General features: G+C 40.6%; 5 protein-coding genes across 5 annotated transcripts; 2 read left to right on the top strand and 3 right to left on the bottom strand.

Annotated features, from left to right (window-relative positions):
• Positions 1-74: 74 nt before the first annotated feature.
• On the top strand, positions 75-2,150 carry BCR41DRAFT_418351 (hypothetical protein). Its single transcript, XM_022029611.1, has 2 exons — positions 75-1,173; positions 1,286-2,150. Exons 1-2 carry the CDS (start codon positions 144-146, stop codon positions 2,077-2,079), a joined length of 1,824 nt encoding a protein of 607 aa, XP_021885940.1. The 5' UTR covers positions 75-143; the 3' UTR covers positions 2,080-2,150.
• Positions 2,151-2,228: 78 nt separating this feature from the next.
• On the bottom strand, positions 2,229-5,309 carry BCR41DRAFT_418350 (hypothetical protein). Its single transcript, XM_022029610.1, has 4 exons — positions 5,071-5,309; positions 4,805-4,929; positions 4,569-4,690; positions 2,229-4,475 (listed from the first exon to the last, which is right to left on the bottom strand). The coding sequence occupies exons 1-4, from the start codon at positions 5,158-5,160 to the stop codon at positions 2,263-2,265; spliced, it is 2,550 nt and encodes an 849-aa protein (XP_021885939.1). The 5' UTR covers positions 5,161-5,309; the 3' UTR covers positions 2,229-2,262.
• A 1,906-nt stretch (positions 5,310-7,215) lies between these two features.
• On the bottom strand, positions 7,216-8,332 carry BCR41DRAFT_366917 (hypothetical protein; the record flags this gene model as incomplete). The annotated part of the gene is made up of 2 exons (XM_022026259.1): positions 7,216-7,925; positions 8,173-8,332. 2 exons carry the CDS (start codon positions 8,330-8,332, stop codon positions 7,216-7,218), a joined length of 870 nt encoding a protein of 289 aa, XP_021885938.1.
• An 875-nt stretch (positions 8,333-9,207) lies between these two features.
• Positions 9,208-11,249, top strand: BCR41DRAFT_391721 (dihydrouridine synthase-domain-containing protein; the record flags this gene model as incomplete). The annotated part of the gene is made up of 7 exons (XM_022028386.1): positions 9,208-9,492; positions 9,585-9,804; positions 9,973-10,151; positions 10,271-10,399; positions 10,547-10,658; positions 10,776-10,814; positions 10,930-11,249. The coding sequence occupies 7 exons, from the start codon at positions 9,208-9,210 to the stop codon at positions 11,247-11,249; spliced, it is 1,284 nt and encodes a 427-aa protein (XP_021885937.1).
• Positions 11,250-11,424: 175 nt separating this feature from the next.
• BCR41DRAFT_344913 (hypothetical protein) lies at positions 11,425-13,113 on the bottom strand. The gene is made up of 3 exons (XM_022022623.1): positions 12,858-13,113; positions 12,487-12,701; positions 11,425-12,360 (listed from the first exon to the last, which is right to left on the bottom strand). The coding sequence occupies exons 1-3, from the start codon at positions 13,039-13,041 to the stop codon at positions 11,575-11,577; spliced, it is 1,185 nt and encodes a 394-aa protein (XP_021885936.1). The 5' UTR covers positions 13,042-13,113; the 3' UTR covers positions 11,425-11,574.
• Positions 13,114-18,699: the final 5,586 nt, after the last annotated feature.

The raw sequence follows: 18,699 nt of genomic DNA, 5'->3' as shown, positions 1-18,699 counted from the left end.
TCATTCCTCCACTTATGGCAACAAGTCACGTCAGGGAGTGCAGTAATGCAGAAACCCCTTTTTGCCTTGCTTCTGTTTAAAGCTCTTGTTTAATAAACACGCATACACATCACGCGTCTCAGGTTAGGTCACTTGGAAGGAAGATGCAATCGACCAGCAACAGAAGTAACAGTAATAATACCGTCTTTCTTGGAGTGGACGTTGGCTCTGGTTCAGCTAGAGCTGCCCTCATCACTTCAGAAGGTCGTCTCCTTGCGATTCATTCCACCCCCTTCTCAACCTCTCGTCCAGCACCAGACTATTTTGAACAATCTAGTGAAGAGATATGGACATCAATCTGTACATCTGTCAAAGCTGCCTTGGCTTCATCAAAAGTTGATCCTTCACAGGTCAGAGGCATTGGGTTTGATGCGACTTGTTCCTTAGTAGCTTATACTTCAGGCACGCCCGAGACTGCGCGTCCGGTATCTATCTCCCCTAGTTCTAACTTTGAAGACCATAGCCGAAACATCATCATGTGGTGTGATCATCGTGCAAAAGAACAGGCAATTCGTATTACGGAAACTCAACATGAGATTCTCAAAAATATTGGTGGGACCATGAGTTTAGAGATGGAGTTACCCAAAACTCTATGGCTCAAGGACAATATGTCCAAGGAACAATGGCAATCCATTGGACGATTGTTTGACTTGCCTGACTTTTTAACTTGGAAGGCGACGGGCGACTATCTCCCTAGTCGATGCTCTGTTGTTTGTAAATGGTGCTACAAAGCTGGCCCTGAAGTTGGTGCTAATAAGAGTAGTGACGATGGGGATAAAGCAATTCATCAGGGCTGGCCCGTGGAGTTCTTGCAACAAATTGGGTTGGGCGACATTGCAGATGACGACTTTCAGAAGTTATGTGGTGTTGGCAATTCTGGAGGCAAGCAAGTCCACTTTGCAGGCGAGCATATTGGTGGGCTAAGTGAACAAGCAGCTAAGGAGCTAGGCCTGGTTCCAGGGACTGCTGTTGGGGGTGCCGTTATTGATGCTTATGCGGGTGCTATTGGTACTCTGGGAGCAAAATTGAATGGGCGGCAAGCAACTGTTGACGAAGCCAGTAAGCGGATTTCTTCGATCTGTGGAACATCATCCTGTTACCTCGTCATGAGCGATAGGCCCATCTTTGTTCCAGGTACCGAAAATTGAAAAGTCAAAGCAGAGGCTTTTTTTTTTTTTTTTTTTTTTTTTTTTTGAAATGGCTCTATAATCTCACTGACATTCCAGTTTTTTTATTTTATTTTTAGGAGTATGGGGTCCATTCCATGGAGTCATGTTACCAGACATGTGGGTTGCGGAAGGAGGGCAATCTTCTACAGGTCAGTTAATTGACCATCTCACCAAATCGCATCCAGCTTACAATGAGGCATTAGAAAAAGCCAAAGCCTTATCAGGCAGTCTTCAGAAAGAAGTGTCCGTCTACGAATACCTCAATCAACATCTCGAATCTTTGGCACAAAAGCAATCACTACCTGATATCGCCTTTCTCACTAAGCGGCTTCATATGACCCCGGATCATCATGGCAACCGATCACCTTTTGCAGATGAAACCATGCGAGGCCTTATCTCTGGATTAGATTTGAACAGCAATTACACCATTGATGGTCTTGCTGCACTTTATCTGGCTACGGTCCAGGCACTGGCCTTGGGCACACGACAGATTTTGGACGCTCTAAGGAAAGCGGGCTATGTTATTGAGACAATTTGCATCTCTGGAGGGTTATCGATGAATAGGGTCTTTGTTAAGGTCCTTGCTGATATCATGCAGATGCCCGTAGTTTTGCCAGGAAGTGGAGGGGATGCCGCTGTAGTCGTGGGCGCTGCAGTTTGTGGTGCTGTCGCTTATGAATCCCAACAGAGAGGACCAGAGGCTAACATGCAAGGTATGTTATGGGATGCCATGACGCGACTGACAGAGGCCTTGGATATTATTGAACCCATCCATAATCCAGAGTTACAGCGGTTTTACGAGAACAAATTCAGGATCGTAGAAAAAATGCAACAGGATCAGCGCGTTTACAATGAAATCATGGCATCATAAAAAGGGATCATGGAGAAATATCCCTAGATCTATGTAGAACAAGGGTAGAAAAATAAAAACAAATCAAGGAGAGATACCAGTGCCCGCTTTTTATTTTTACTTTTATTTGGTTGGTTACCAAAACAAACCAAATTACACAATACATAATAGGACACTACATATACATATATATATTGTATTATTTTACTTGTGCTTTTTCTTTATGGATCCTGAACCTGCTGCAACATTGGGTTTCGGAGGAAGTGGGATAGGCTTATGAGGAAGTGGGATAGGAGTCCTAACATGGGGCTTTGGCTTGGCTATTGAGGTTGCTGAAGATGAAGTTGGTAATGATGATGACGATGATAGTGTCGTAACATGGGTAGTTGGTGGGGGTATTACGGTTGCATTTTTATCTTGTTTTGCCGTCATTGTCGAGGGCGATGCCCCAGAAGTGCCAGAGCTTACTACTGAAGTAACAGAATTACTACTACTTGTAGGACTAGTAACTGGAGCTGACTTGTGATGGCCCGAAATCGATAATACTGGGAGACTAGAAGAGGGTGATGAGAACCCAGACTTAAGGCTTCCATTACTTGCGCTTTCCCCGACGCTCGGCTTGCTTCCGTGCGATGAAGATGGCCCCGTCCCTGTCGTAGTTGCTGAGGGGCCGTCACGAGCGTGATTGCTGGTTCTTCGATTTGAAGCATGGACTGTTGGTTTAGGCGGTAAAGGGACAATAGCAGGACGTTGTGGTAATGGTTGATGATGGTGTCCAGAACGCTTCGAATTGTGGGAGCCATGGTGTCCATGGGAATGGCTATGGCTACTACTGTTTAGCGGTTTTTTATTGTCAGTCGTCTCTGATTCCTTTTTCCGACTACTATTGCTGCTGACTCCCGTAATAGCAGGAGAGTTTCGGTTAGACACTGGGGTTGAGGACGATGAAGGTGACGGGCTCGATCGAGTATTATGTAGGGAGAGACCTGTGGCAGGTATGACAGGTGATTTGAGAGAAATGTTTGGTGTCGATTCCTTTTGGCTATCACTATTCGATATATCCGCTTTGCACTCTGATTGTGCAATCGATTCATTAGTACCAGAATTGCCTGACATCGCAGGCGTTATCTCTTTAGCACCACCATTCGTCGTAGGGGGGTCTTCATCTACATCCATGCTGCTTTCTACTTCGGTCGTTGTGCCCGCCTCAATCTTATCTTTATCTTTGGTCAAGATTGGCCTATTCTTGAAATCTTCATTCCTCTTGATATCGATACCTTCGTCTGTCTCGGTGTTGGAGTCGCCTTTTGAATTATCTGGCTTCAAAGCTTTGGCTTCAGCCGCATCGATAGAAGCCAAAGGGTCCTCTACGATGTCCATACTATTTAGTGATGCTCCGGTATCCTCAGAGTCTACTGCAGAAGCGCTCGGTTCAACATTTTCCATAGAGCTATGACGCTTTACAGTATTCCGATCGTCGCCTACTGCTGCAGCAGTTGCAGTGCTATCGCCGGCGGCCTCGTTACTATCATGCTCCCTAGGGGCTTTCTTTGCCAACTTCTTAGCTCTGCTGCCTCGTCTCTCACCGCCTTCGCCATCGGATTCTGGTCCAGAGCTGGATGGTGGACTCGATAACGATGAATTAGAGGCGACACTACGTCGTCTATTCCTCTTCTTCGGTATTACTGTAATAGTGGATGAAACTGCTGATATTGCGGAGTCTGTGGTAGGGACATTTTCACTCTCAGTATCTATACCCTCCTTGGTTGCTGAGTTGGCAATGTTGTTGATATCTCCATTTGTCATAATATTAAGACTATCACTGGCTGTATCCATCCCATTTGGTTGTGTTTTTTCAGCGTGCCCTTGTTTTGGCGATTCTATAGAGGGTTGCTTCGATATTGATGGGTGAGAAGCATCAGATGAGAGTCCTGGAACTTTGGAACCGATTTCCTTTTTGGTATCATGTGTGGCGACGGCAAGTGTGGTATTGCTTCCAATAATGGTAGTAGCAGGGGTGTGGGTACCAGCTGTGGATGGCTCTTTCTTCTTTGGTTGTGGGCGTGGCGGCAAACTAAGATCCAGTTCCCTCCTGAGGGCCCGATGATCTTTATAACGCGGCCTATTATTAGAGTCCTCCTTCTTGATGGAGGGTGTTGGTGGTAGAGGCAATGGCAGTTTTTTATATGGACTAGACTCCTGTTTTGAGTTGAAGGTTGATGATTGTGATGACAAAGGCGATCCCGCTTCCTCTTTGATATTTGTCGTGCCAGCGACGTGATTCTTTTTGGTGCTCTTTTGATCCCTCTCCTTTTCCTTGTCTCTATCCTTCTCTCTATCTGTGTCTTTATCCTTTTCCTTTCCCTTATTGTTTTCTTTAGCTTTATGCTTGTCTTGATCTATCGTTGCTTCTTTTTCTATATGATATAAACTAGATTAGTTATTTTGATTTTAAAGAACATGCAATATTAAATGGTGTATATAAACAAATAAAAAAAGGGAGGGAATACCTGGTGTTGGTGGTGCCTGTTCCTTGACAATAGTCATAAGCGTCCTTTCAATTTTGCCCATATATTGCGAAGGCTGAAGTTGTGAGTCTGCGAACTGATGAACCTTCTTATATTCAGAAGATCTATTTAAACGTTTTTTTTAGCTGGTTAAAGTCCTGTTTTGCCTACGTGTTGTCCTTTGCGTAAGGTATTTACCATGCTTAGCACATGTGGCTCATAAGAAGTGAGATATTTACTTTGTAATGCGTTCAACCATAAGTTGATGGAACTCTGACTTTTCCCGTCGTAACAATCCAGGATCTTCATCTACACATTTCTGAATAATGTCGCTAAGCTGCTTTGTGAATTGCTTCCCAACGGCCTGCATTGAACGAATAAGTAGCAAATTTAATGCATGTTATTATTATTATTATTATTATTATTATTTTTTGAGTCGCGCATGGATTGTCGTATCGCTCACTTCAGTATCATCAACTGTTCGCATCAGATGAAGGACACATACACTATTTTGGAATTCGTTAAAGAGGTTTTTGCGGGTGTTGTCAAAGTCCCCTCGACGTTTGAACAGAGCTGCAAGCTCCTCAGGGGTCATTGCTGCTTCTTCGTATTAATACAGTATATTGAATATTTTGGATGGTGAGAGGAGAGTGATGGTGTGATGGTGTGATGGCTGGCCTGATACTATGCAGACATAGATATGGACATAAACAAAAATACTGAAACGTTGAAGCACAAGCCGAGAAGATTAACAAAAAAAAAAAAAAAAAAGCGTTGTGTTTAAAACGATGCAGTTTAGAGAGTCGTTATTAATATTTACAAACAGAAAGAATGATAGAAACTAAGTTGGTTTTTTATAATATTTATGTTTAAGAAGGAATAAAAAAAAAAGAAAAGGAATCAAAAGAGAATGAGGATGAAGTTTAATAAAACCATTTGCTCCTTCTTTCTCTCTGCTCTGTTGTTCATGTCTGGCGCGTAAACAGGAGCATTTAAGCAGTGCAGTCACAACAGATCGCGTTTCTGCCTACACTCTGGATAACTCTCTGTTCCAATCTCGAGCTCTTCCAGCAATCAACGATCCAACCTCATCCTACAGCCGAAGGAACAGAGCCAGTTGCGCGAAAGCTTGAGCCCCCTGAATTAGTCAATCCCTTTAGTCAAGTTTCCTGGTTGTACATGGCATCTTCGCAGCCACAGTTGGAAAACTAACAGCCATAACCACTTCTCCATTCGCTTTCAATCCCTCCAATGCAATATCCAACATCTCGCCCTCAACATTATCTACATTGATACCACCACCTTCCGACTTCTACACTCTCAAGACAGTAACTAATGAACCAATAGAGATTATAGCAGAGATCAAGACCTATCGGCTTTTCTTGAAGCTAATTAGTGTCTCGACGACCACATAGGCACCAAATCTGCCATGCCTGAGATCATTCATATATTCTATCTGAAGAGACTTTGAGCTTTGATGTGAACTAGGAATGGCAAAATTGCCTTGTAGTTGAGTTTGGGTCAGATTGCTCCCATCTAATACTGAAACTTAATTCCTTGGAATTGATAAGAGACCTTCTATTCTCGGACTCTATCACTTCTTCAATTTGGCTATTTGTCTCAGCCCTTCTAAGGACTTCTTCAAACGAATATCGAATGACTAAAAGGAATATATAGGATGATGTGTGGTTGAGATAGATGTAGGTGAAATGGAGCGCATACTAACATGATTAATGTTCCATTACAGATTTTGTCTTAAGCTTCACTCAGCGTCTCGACTTAAGTATAAGCTGATTCATAGGGATTCTTCTTACGATGGCAGTCGATACATATAAAGGGCCTGTTAGAGGATAGGAAGGAGGATTTCACTATTATTCAACTGAATATCTAGGTTGATGATCTCGAGTATTATGTGGGTATATGGAAACGCTCCATCCTTGAGGGTCAATTAAGCTTGGACTACACGAGCGCCGGTACGATTCGTGTATTCCCGTTGAAAGCAGTACATACACTTTGTAACTGAGTAAGCTGCTTTTTGCCTTTTCTCGTGAGCCCATGCTTGCAGTTGCCTCTATCTTAGATACACCTTCTCCTACGCTGTCAACATCAACATTAGTTTGTCTATATCTTATCTATGCCAGTAGGATATGGGCGATAACTTTGTTCGTTAAACCTTTGCGGTTCAAGCGATACAAAGCGCTATAAACACATTTCCCTTTTTTTTTATTTCTAGACCTGAGAAGATGATTGTAAAAGCATGTAACAAGGAGAGAATCACATCTGGTTCATAGCCATATTCTACTTGAAAGCAGGCTTCAGGTCAGGATAGTCTTTTTTTACTTAATCAGGTACTTGGTTTGGCTACTTGAAGTAAAAGCTGGCAAATCCTTCAGGGCTGACACTCTGTGCGTGGTGCTTTCCCCCATCCTCTAAAAAGTACCTTATTTACTATTACTACACACTTGGTAGTCAAAGACTGCCATTTCAGTTGACTCCTCTGTCGAAATGCAAAATATTATATTACATTGTTACTGTTCTTAAATGAGGCAAAAAAAAAAAAAAGTTTTTTATTTGCTTGGAAGATTACACCACTGCCTCTTCATTTATGAAGCGGCAACCTCAACAACAATTTTATCATGGTACTTTCCGTTCAAATAATCCTCATATTCTGAGGAACATTGTCCAGTGCTTTGAGGACTGTCAACTTCTGGCCCTTGAACTCACCGCTGGCGATCAAAGGCCCAATCTCCTTCCATAATTGAGGATACAAATCCAAATGCTGAAGCACATTGAACCCCTCGATATTAATGGCTTTTATAACGATTTGCCCAAAGTTGTGGTAGCCATAGGGGGTCTCTGTGCCTACAGACGAGATGGCTCCGATTGCTACAATATGGTCATTTGGTTTAATCTTTTTAAAGACTATATCCAAAGTCTCACCACCGACAAGATCGATATAGACATCGATACCTCCTCTTGGCGTGGATGCAGCATCCAACTCGATCCCAATGTCTCTGGTCTTGTAGTTAAGTGCCACATTTGCTCCCAAGTGCTTCAATAAATACTCGGCTTTTTCATCTGAACCAGCACTAGCTATCACAAATGCTCCCGCACGCTTAGCCAAGAAGACAAAAAACCCGCCCACAGACCCAGCGGCGGAAGAAATGTAAACCACCTGGCCCTTCTCGGACTTGATGACTCTTTCTGCAGCTGCGTACGCAGTGAGCTCGTTACTTCCTAAAGCACTAAGGTACTCTGCTGGGTGGATTTTAGGGTTACTTGCAGGGTCAGGGATAATCACAACACCTGATGCCTTAGGGTTGGTGACATACGAATACTGTTCCCAACCGACGGCGAAGCCTTGAACAATAGAGTTGACAGGAAAGCACTGTTCTTGGGCTCGATGACCTCTCCAAGGCCGTAACCAGTAACGGACTGGCCAATGGTTTCAACTCTTCCTGGGTCTTCTTCGAACAAGAAGTGATTAACTAAGGTGAAAATGTACCACGAAATCCATGAAAAATATGAGGATGTGACTATTTTGCTTATAATAAAGAGCACTTAGGAACCACACGGTCATGATTGATGGGCTGTATGGGGGGCTTACATGGATCCAAAGCCAAATAAAGATTGCGGATGAGGATCTCGCCATCATTTAACTGGATATCAAGTTCGACAGTCTCAGTCTTGACAAGATCAGTTGTAAACTTTCCTCTAGCAGGGATTAGTTTTATTCGAACAATGCGAGTGTTGGTGATAGGGGGCATTTTCATTTTATCTTAAAGCAATGTGTTTTTACGCGTGTATGAACGTGTTATGTAAAGTGAATTGAAGCTGTGAATCGTTATGCAGGGGAATGAGGGGAAAAGGCCACCTTTTATAGATACTGTCTAAGGGACATCCATATCCTTTGCCATTATCTGATGAATGCAAATTGAGGCAGTAAATGTCGACATTTTTGGGATGCCCACACGCCATATACTGCCTTATTTCGAGCCTCTGTCGGTTAGAGGAAAGTTAGATATTGCTTTACATTGGACGGATGTTGAATCGATGGGCGCGAGGTCGCTCTATTTCATATTAACAGATACATTCCCCCCTTATTCCCAGAAAGTCAAAATCAATAGCGCAGGAAAAAAAAAGACTTACGTGTCTTAATTTCCCTAAAAACAGCTTTCTTGTTAACTAACTTTAACTTTGCTACGTCTTACGGCATACCCATATCAACAATCAGGATAATAAGATTAGTTATAGTCCAACTATGCGTCTACATTCTATATCATCTGCCCTCCAGTCAATTTTCTTGTATACGTTGCACAAAATATTCCGATGAGAAGGGCAAATAGGTAAGATTGATGCTGGATAAAGGACAGTATTTAATTGTGGTAGCACCATGTCTTAACTTTTGCCACTTGGCGATCCTTCTCATATGGCCTGCTTTTTTAAATGAGAATAAAGGATATATAAGTTAAGGTTAGCAGTCACTATTGACACTAACTCAGCCCACTCCAAAACTTTTTTTTTTTTTTTTTGGCCAGAACCATTTCAGCGACAAAAGAGAGGGGTGGTTATGCTCATCCTGCAAAGACTACGACACGTTCAGCGCCTGTCTCCATATAAGTCAACGCCATTCATGCGAATGATGTCCAACATTACCCTCATTAACAAAACATCTTTTCTTCAGCAACAGGAACAGGAACAGGAACAGGAACAGATTCATGTGGCACTTAGCAGCAAGGACAGCAGTTATAGCGACAATAGCTATAGAAGCGCACAGATTCAGCCTGTAATAGATCAACTATCCAGTTTATCCTTTGGATCAGCAGTTGCAGCAGAAGGGCTTCGCACTGCATCCGGGCGCTCTGTAGATCCTCGAAGGATTAAGCTCCCTATTGCGGTTGCTCCCATGGTTGATGTGACAACCTCGGTAAATATTTATGTGTATAGAAATGATGTCCCGGAAAGAAGAGAAGAACTTCTGCTAACCTGACTACTTTTTTATTTATATATATATAAAAGCACTTTCTCGAGCTCTGCAGAATAATATCACCTAACTTTACACTCTATTCAGAAATGATTCATTGTAATGCCCTCATCTACAATCCAAAAGATTTATACAATTTCTTTGGAGAGCCCTGGGAGGGTAAGGTGGTTCAATTGGGGGGTTCAGATCCAGAGGCTATGGCTAAAGCTGCAAAACTAGTACAGGACAATGGATATAAAGAAATAAACCTCAACGGTAATTATTCCCTTGGAAAAAATAAATGTGCATCGATTTTTCTACAAATATACTTTTGAATAATTTGATCCGGCCTTGCCGTTTTCTTTCTCCCTCTTCCTTTTTTTTTCTTTTATTTTTTTGTTCTTCTCTCTAATGCTCTCAATTCGTTCATTCGCTCATTCATAGTTGGATGCCCAAGTCCTCGAGTACAGAAAGGAGCTTTCGGAGCTGTGCTTATGAAGACTCCTTCGATTGTGGTTGATATTATCAAGGAAATGGGTAAAGTAGGAGTAACCATTCCTATCACAGTCAAGTGCAGGATCGGTGTCGACAATTTGGATTCATACGAGTATTTGTATGATTTTGTACGTTTCAAGGACCTTTTGCCTTTAAGAACATATATATATCTGGTAGTAATGGCTATATATGGTTTTGACTAAATATTATCGTGACAACCTTTTTTTTTTTTTTTTTTTTTTACTAGATCAAGTTGATATCGACTACAACGCCTGTCAATCACTTTATTATTCATGCACGGAAATGCTGGTTAAAAGGATTATCGCCAAAACAGAACCGGAGCATACCACCATTAAAGTATGAAGCTGTTTATCAGGTAAAAATCCTCTTACAAATATATATTCGTATAATTATAAATGAAGTTATGAGATCTATCGACATATAACAGGAGTATTCATTAACTTTTTTTTTTTTTTTTTTTTTTTTTTCCTTTCTTTTTTTTTTTTTTCTTTTTTTTACATAGCTAGCAAAAGATTTTCCCCACCTTACAATTACTATTAATGGAGGCTTCAATACAACGCAACAAATCAAAGAACAATTAGAGTTGGTGGATGGAATCATGATTGGACGTGAGGGTAAGTTGGTTAATCGATCAATCAAGCAGTCAATCAAACAGTCAATCAAACAGTCAGTCAGGACTATCTTCCGATTTTTCTAACCCGACAATTTACATAATCTTTGGTAAATACTAGTTATGGATAGACCCATGTTCCTTGCAAAGGTGGATGCAGGTGAGGGCTTTTGGCACTTTGTTTTATTTTCACTCTCACTCCTAAGAAATAGAAGTGTTGCACCCACTAACCCTATTTTCCTATTATTTTTATTAATAATATTATTTATTATCAGCACACCATAACGTTCCACCCGAAAATATCAAGACTACAGAAGAGGTCATCGAAGAGTTTTTGGAATATGTATTAAAAATACACGAACGTGGTACCCCTCATTCTAATTCGGTCGTCATGGCTCCTCTTAAAATGCTCTATGGAGGTCGTCGTGGGAAGGAATACAGGAGGAGACTGGCAGACCTCATCTTACCGCGGACAAAACCCTTACCTGATATTGTCCGCGATATGAGACAAATGATGAAGGAAATGGATTTTTCTGCATCTAGTTCCGATGTTGAGCCTGCCTCGGAATCAGGCAACGAAAGTGAAACTCCATAACGATATCAGAGCAGAGCAGCCAATAGACAGACATATTACCCATTGACATAGATATTTCTCCACCCTAAACAAAGTGTACAGTATTATAAGCTATAGAGTATTTTTTGGGCAACCAAACAATTTTTTTTATTTTTTTGAGCGCTTTCTCAATCTCTCGTTCTGAGGAGAGCAATAACACAGTAATATACAAAAATGGATGCAAGCAAACATATGGAAAAAAGTATAAAAAAAAACCCTCTCTTTTATTCATACTTGCACTTCATATATACCTTAAAAGCAATAATGAGAAAAAAAGCAAAAGCTCCCCTATCCCCCTACGACATTTTTACTGCCTAGCCTTCTCGCTCTCCAAGCGCTGGTAGAGCATATAGATTGCCATCTGGTTCGATTCGTGCGTTCCAGTGATGGTAACCAGGCGTTCGTTGCTTCCGTTATTTTGGGGTTCTGCAATCTTGATGTGTGATCCTGACATTTGACGAATCTCATTAATCTTTGAGCCTCCTTTGCCAATGACACTGCCTACCATATCATTTGGAATAAAGATTTGCTGAGCAACTGAGCCTGGTCCACCTATGCCTCCTGCAGAAGCTCCACCATGACTATAGCCACCATGGCTACCTCCGCGCGAGGGTGGGAGGTAATCCTGTCCATAGCCCATACCACCATGCGATGGATATCCTCCGTAATAAGGCTGCTGGTGATGATGCGACGATGAGCTGTGGTGAGGAGGATATCCTCCCATGCCACCTGCAGGAGGGCCGGGATAGGCACTACGGCCCATAGGTCTATAGGGGATCACGCTCACGGTGCGATCGCGTTCACTGTGTTCTTGTAAAACAACCCCAACGTGATAGACTGCAATGTGGATAGCATCTGGAACGCCAGTGATGGTGATTGTGCGCTCTGTAGAAGCGGGCAAGATTTCTTCTGATGCTACCAAACGGGCGCCAGATGCATCTTGGATTTCCTTAATCTTTGCGCCACCCTTGCCAATAACTGATCCCATACGATGGTGTGCAACCAAAAGGCGGATTGCTGTCGACTCGGTGTCAGGCGCAGCATCGGGTTCAATGTGCTCTGCAATAATCTTTTGAGCAACCAAGGAATAAGCCTAATGAAATCGAGACAAGAAATAAACAAAAAAAAAAAAAAAAGTATCGCGTACATTAGTATGAGCATCACCCAATCGTAACATTGTGTTGTATATGGTAAAGGCATTATATTTAGAGTAACTCACCTTGGCGACAGTGTCCAAAGGACCAGAGACTGTCAAGATACGTTCATATGCACCAGGGACCATTTCCGAAATGGTGACCTTGGCGCCAGACTGTTCACGAATCTCACTGACATTTTTACCAGACTTGCCAATGATCACACCTGCATCTTTGGTAGAGACAATCGATCTCAAAGCAGTGGTAGGAGGAATATCACCTTCAGCAGCCTCCTTTCTTGCTACATTGGTTGATGAAGGTAATATGAGAAAAAAGGAAATACAACATATTTCAATATATGTAGCCTTAAAGCATTCACAAAGTACAAAAAAGGAAGAAGAAAAAAAAAACGTCGTAAAAAAATAAAATGAATTATGACCAAGTGAAGAGAGCTTACAGGCATCATCAGAGTTGCGACGGCGATGTTGAGGGCGCTGAGGAGAAGAAGAATTGGAGTCATTAACAGCTGCACGTTTGTGGCGACGATCTTCAGAATCAGAGTCGTGCTCGTCAGAATCGTCAGCGGGCAGAGATCTCTTCTTCTCGCGATCCTCAGAAATGTTTTTTTCAGTATCAGACATGGTTATTTATGTTTTTTGTTTGTTTAGACAGTATTAGGAAAAAAGATAATAGACGGAGTCGAGCGACTGGAGGGAAGGATGGGCAAGCACTAGGGATTTAGGTTTTTTTTGGTTGGTTAATGCTGGAAAGCTTGGGAAGATAAGAGGAGAAAGAGTGCTTGAAAGACGGATTTTTGGACGGAGCGGATAAGTGCTAGATGATCAAATATGGTCATTGAAAAGGACAAGAGATGGGAGAACGGGGAAGCAAGGGTTTGGGCGGTGAGCAGTGGGGTCAGCATCAGAAGCAAGCATTGAGCGGCGTAGGATATATATATATATATATATAAGAAATGCGAGCGTGAAGTGAAAGAGCACGCGAGAGAGAGATAGATAGAGAAAAAGAGAAAGAAAACGAGCGAGAACGAGCATAGCAAGAGTACGATCGTCAAGTCCCAATCTAGCAGAGCAGAAAAGAAGCGACCCAAGTAGACAAAAAAATGTCAAACTATCCCGTTCGGATGCAAATATGCTGAGCTGACTCGTCCCTCCTGTCTTGTCGAGAGAAAAAAGAACAAAAAAAAAAAAAAAAGAGAGAGAGAGATTTGCACTCCCAGTTGGTTGTATATCCCCAGGTATCGACGCGCATTGTGCTGGATATTGTCCATGGTAGGCCTCCACGGATAGCAAATAAACGATGTGAAAACGTGCAGTGTGCAACGCAGCACAAACGCATTATCAACGAGACATTGCTGAGCCAAGCTAGCCTAGACTGGACTGGTTGGAAGAGACAAGTCTTCCTAGGAACTTCGCATGATCTCTATACAGCGAATGTTCGGCTTCTTGAGAAGACACACAAGTCTATAGAGTCTTCAATAGATGCAGGCTACCAATAATCAATGGCCTTCCTGCAAAATTTCTACTAAATACTGTCTTCATCGGCATGTCGAGATCAGAACAAAAAGAAAGAAAAAGCTTGAAGATGCTTGATTACATCAAGTCGTCCTGCTTGCAAATCATGGGTCACGACAGATCTTTTTGAGTGCTGCTGCTGCTGCTGTTGCTGCGGGGGGAGGTAGCAAAGAAAAGCAGGGGTATAATATCTGACGAAGATGCAGAGATGAGCAGGATCATTTACCGATTACTTGTTCCGCGAAATAAAGATCGCAATATTGAAAAGAGACAGAGAAATAAGATGACTGGGAGGATGGTGATGAGCACTAAAAAAAGCTTCATACACATTTAGCATACAAGTCCACTCTGTTACACTTGCATAAACACGCAATCACACACTCACATTTTTGCTTTTTGTTTCGTCATCATCTTAAGGGTAACATCGTGCCCCTCAACTATGGTGTAACCTGCAAGTTATAACTGCATTTCTCCTCATCCTTTTAAAAAAGGGGGAAAGATCTGGTGGTTTCAAAGACAATACAGGCATTTCAGTCCAAAACAAGTGTCTGAAGCCCCGTGGACGGAGGCATACATGTGCAAAAAAGTTCTATGGAGATGAGTGAAGCCAAATGCGATTTGAGTAGGGAAAATGTCATTTATTTATTATTTTTTTATTTCGTTTGTCGATATTTATATGATGTTAATTACATTTCTATTGCTCAATTTTCCAATTTCGACTGTCGGTGTGCTGAATTGTTTGAAGAAACAAGAATAAGAATGAACCCCTAGCCTTTCTTGACTATTACTCGCGCCAAATATGATATTTCCAAGGAGAGGCGTCCAGCTTGTGTTTATTTTCTCGGCCTTGGTATCATCACAATAGAGTATGTTCAAAAGCAGCAAGAGGACATCTTCCACATCCGGTTGTCAATTACAAAATAAAAGATTCATTTTAGCGAGGGTAGGAACAAAAAAAGCCATCAAAAGAGAGTTTACAATGACCACATCGTAGTTCTCTGTCATCCCTACTCATTGGAAGCAAAAGAAAAAGGTTCATCGGTAGTATAAGATTTGAATATGTACATTTATAACACTAGACTACTTAATGAATAGAATACCGAATTGTTGGGACCTCTGTCCTTCGTTCTTTTCTCCTATCTCCTAGTCTAACTACTTCCCGAAATCGTTACCAAAAAAAAAAAAAAAAAAAAAAAAAAAAAAAGTGGGACGGATAATTGATTATTATTATTATTGAATTGGGCTGATCACATTATGTCAGATCAAATCAAATCAAGTCTAAATGTTGATAGCAACACAGCGAAGTGAGTGTTTATAAAAAAAAAGGAGTACATGAACATGAAGAAAAGGATGGGCAAACGGACGACCAAAAAAAAAAAAAAAAAAAAAAGAGGGAGAGAGAATGTGTGATAACGTGCGAGATCTTGCCTCCCGTTTTTTACTTCTCATCTTGTTTGTTTACAATAAATAGACATTAGGCTTTGTGTCCAACCCTTTTATTTTTTGGTATAGCTCATGGAGTTGTATTCATGGAAAAAGAACCTGTTTCTTATACACCTTGGCCCCGCGGGATAGTATGAGATTCATCGCCAATACAATATATAACATACAATAAAGTTAACAACAACATCAACCTCTTCTTTCTTACTTATATATATACTTACCATTATCAAGCAGCCAATAAGGGGGGGAGGAAGGATGGATCGACATTTCTTTTGGATCCAAAGGCTCATAGACTAATCATCTCTGTACCCTCCTTTTTTCCCTTTGCAGTCTGTAAACAATAAATATGCATAATAACGTACTTATTGCCGTGGCATCAACACAATATATTCTAGGCTGTTTGTCCGGTGATTTTCCCAATACACATCAGTGTTTCGAGATGAATATTTCGTATTTTTGGCTTGATCTTGTTTGGCAGACTTTAATTAATGTAAAAATAAAGAGTTATTTGTTCACATAGAAGCGTTAGGAACCGGGCCAGGTAATCCAATTTTGTATAGTACATGCCTAAAAAGACTTTCTATGGATTAGATTGGGGTTTTACAAGCACCCTGCATCTTTTTTATTTATTTATTTAATAATGTGTCTATAACTGATGCCCCTTTTGGGGGGAGGAGCCCAGACTTGGTATAAATTCCAACATGTGTTTTTTAAAGAAGGTCTTCGCCACACTCACGCCTGCATGTTGTGAATAAAATAGATACATGTACCTTGATTACGTCCAATAAATATTAACTTTTTCCATCCCCCTTTTCCTCACTTGATTGCTGGACGCTCTCTTTCTTCTTTCAATTTGTATTTTTTAAACAATAAATAAAAATAAAAATAAAGAATGTGTGAAATTAAATGTAACAGTGAAAGTGCTCAACGGCGTAATGCTGCGCTCTATTTCCAGGAGAGGAAGCAGGCGCACATGTTTAAAAAAAAAAAAAAAGATGTTAAAGCGTCGTTTATAATGAATGATTAAGGGACCATGCGGGAACTGAAATACGCGTAGCATTTGGTTCATTATTAATAGATCTCTTCTACTTTTTTTTTTTTTGTCATCGTTCTGATGTTTATTGTTTTTATTTTTCTTTCTTTTTTATTTCCCAGGGGTCAAAAAGAAAATAGAGAAAGACGACCAGTGAGCCTTATTCAAGAACTAACGCATGTTACACAACGAGACTCTTTCGCTTTACCATCCCTTGCTCATGCCCTGTCTTGTTAGGAGGCTGTTGCACGAATATATTTCTGTTTTCTATTCCTGTATGTGTGTATTTGCCTGATCTTTTTCACTCCACCCCCCCCCCCCTATTCCATAGTTCTTTCCATTTCGCTCTCACTCATAAATATTATAAACTGAGAGAGTGCATCTGAGAGCGCTGCGGGAAAGATCAAACTCAAATCTACTTTCATCAAGAAAACTATGGTTGTTTGATTGTTTCCGACACAAGCTGGCTAGCGTTACTGAGATTAGTTAATGTCAATAGCACGGCTTTGCAGGGGTTTTCATCCTGTGGGCGCAAATCTTTAAGAGTGTAAATAAATATATAACACCTTGGGGAGCCTCCCTTGGTCAGACGACAATTGGACGCGTTTTAGTTTGGAGAAAATGAAAGTCTATAAGGGTATTACGGGATGGATAAAAAGTAAGAGCAGTTTGAATTACAAGGACGCGTCAAGAAAAAATAACCTTTTTTTTTAAGCTTTATGGTGGATTGATTCTCCCTTGTATATGATGCTCCACGCGTGCTCTCTCTTTTTGCGACTTTAGTTACTCCACATTACTAAATATCGTTTCGTGGAATACAGAGGAGATATAAAAAAAACGGAAATACATTCCATTAAATACTACAATAGGTATAGTATTATATTCATTAAAGCTTTGTTACAGCGTATTAACTAGATGACTATACTCATCTGCCCATCTGCCCATCTGAATATACCATGCCACTGATGTGATTAGGCAATAGGGAGAGGGAAGATGTAAGAAACTGAAAAAATAGAAAAAAAAAAAAAAAAAAAAAAAACAAGTATGATGAGTAACCTAATAATGGATATCGATATGATCTTCTCACAAAGCAAAGAAGGACAAGATGTAGGGCTGAGCTAAAAAAGGGTTAGCATGTAAAAACGCCATGTTCCTCTGTGGACGACCCGACAATATGGTTTGTGGCGTTTAGCTTAAAAATGCTATTTTGGTGCATCTATTTTTAAAAAGAACCTGTCAGATCCATTGCAATTAATCTTTGTGTACTGTGTTCCATTTCCTTTTCTCTCTCCTTCTTTTGATGTTTACTCTTCGATTGCAAATAACATTTATGCGAATCGAGGCCAATGACTTATCAAACTTTATAAGGATTAGAAGGAAAAATATGTTTTCTATAATCAATCACCTTTGTGTTGACAACGATGCAGCGCGTAGTTTTCTAAGGTTCAATGAAAATTGTCTGCATGTGCTTTTGAAATAAAATATATACTGCCTGATGCATCGCGCATTATGCATTATTATTTGATTGAGGATGAATCGGCTCAGTTCCAGTGTGTTTTATTTCATTTCTTTCTTTCTTTTTTTTCTTGCGCGTCATTGAACCTAGTAAAAATAATAAATGGCCAAAATAAAAGTTTGATGTGAAGGAGTCTTTGAAAGCTTAATATTGTGTATTATATTGAAACAAGCTTTTTTTTTTTTTTTTTTTTTTTTTTTTTGAAACAAGATGGATCAATACAAACAGCAATACCTCATCCCATGAGGAGGATTACATCAGGGATACATGTAAAGCTCCATTTAAACATTCCGTCAAGACTCGGATTACCTCGAACACTGCTCAACAGCTATGATCCCCATCGCCGTCATCATGGTTGCCGCTAGCATCGTTATTACGGTTGTTGTCCTTTTTAATGATATAACGATAAGAAAAAACACGCCTATTTAAACCCAACGTGTTACATTAATTTGATATAAACACTACGGCTCGTGTAAAAATGTGTATAATAACAATAGCTGATAAAGACGATAACACTGAAGATAGTCATCCAAACTCTTTGCTCCAATATCTTGGAATAAATCAGTCACCAATAGATACGAACCTTAATCAAACTACTCACAAGAATATGGATTGCTTTATCCTCTCCAAAACCTCACTTCAGTTCAACGTGGGAGAATAACTCATGTTCATATCTTCATATCGCATTGTAAAAAAAAAAAAAAAAAAAAAACTTTGATAGGGCAACTATATACATGCTATAATAATGGATTAAAGTAAATCAAAGTTAATGCTG

Source organism: Lobosporangium transversale (assembly GCF_002105155.1).
Source record: "Lobosporangium transversale strain NRRL 3116 chromosome Unknown BCR41scaffold_2, whole genome shotgun sequence".
In the NCBI taxonomy this organism is placed as follows: Eukaryota; Fungi; Mortierellomycota; class Mortierellomycetes; order Mortierellales; family Mortierellaceae; genus Lobosporangium; species Lobosporangium transversale.
This window is presented reverse-complemented; position numbering and strand designations above follow the sequence as displayed.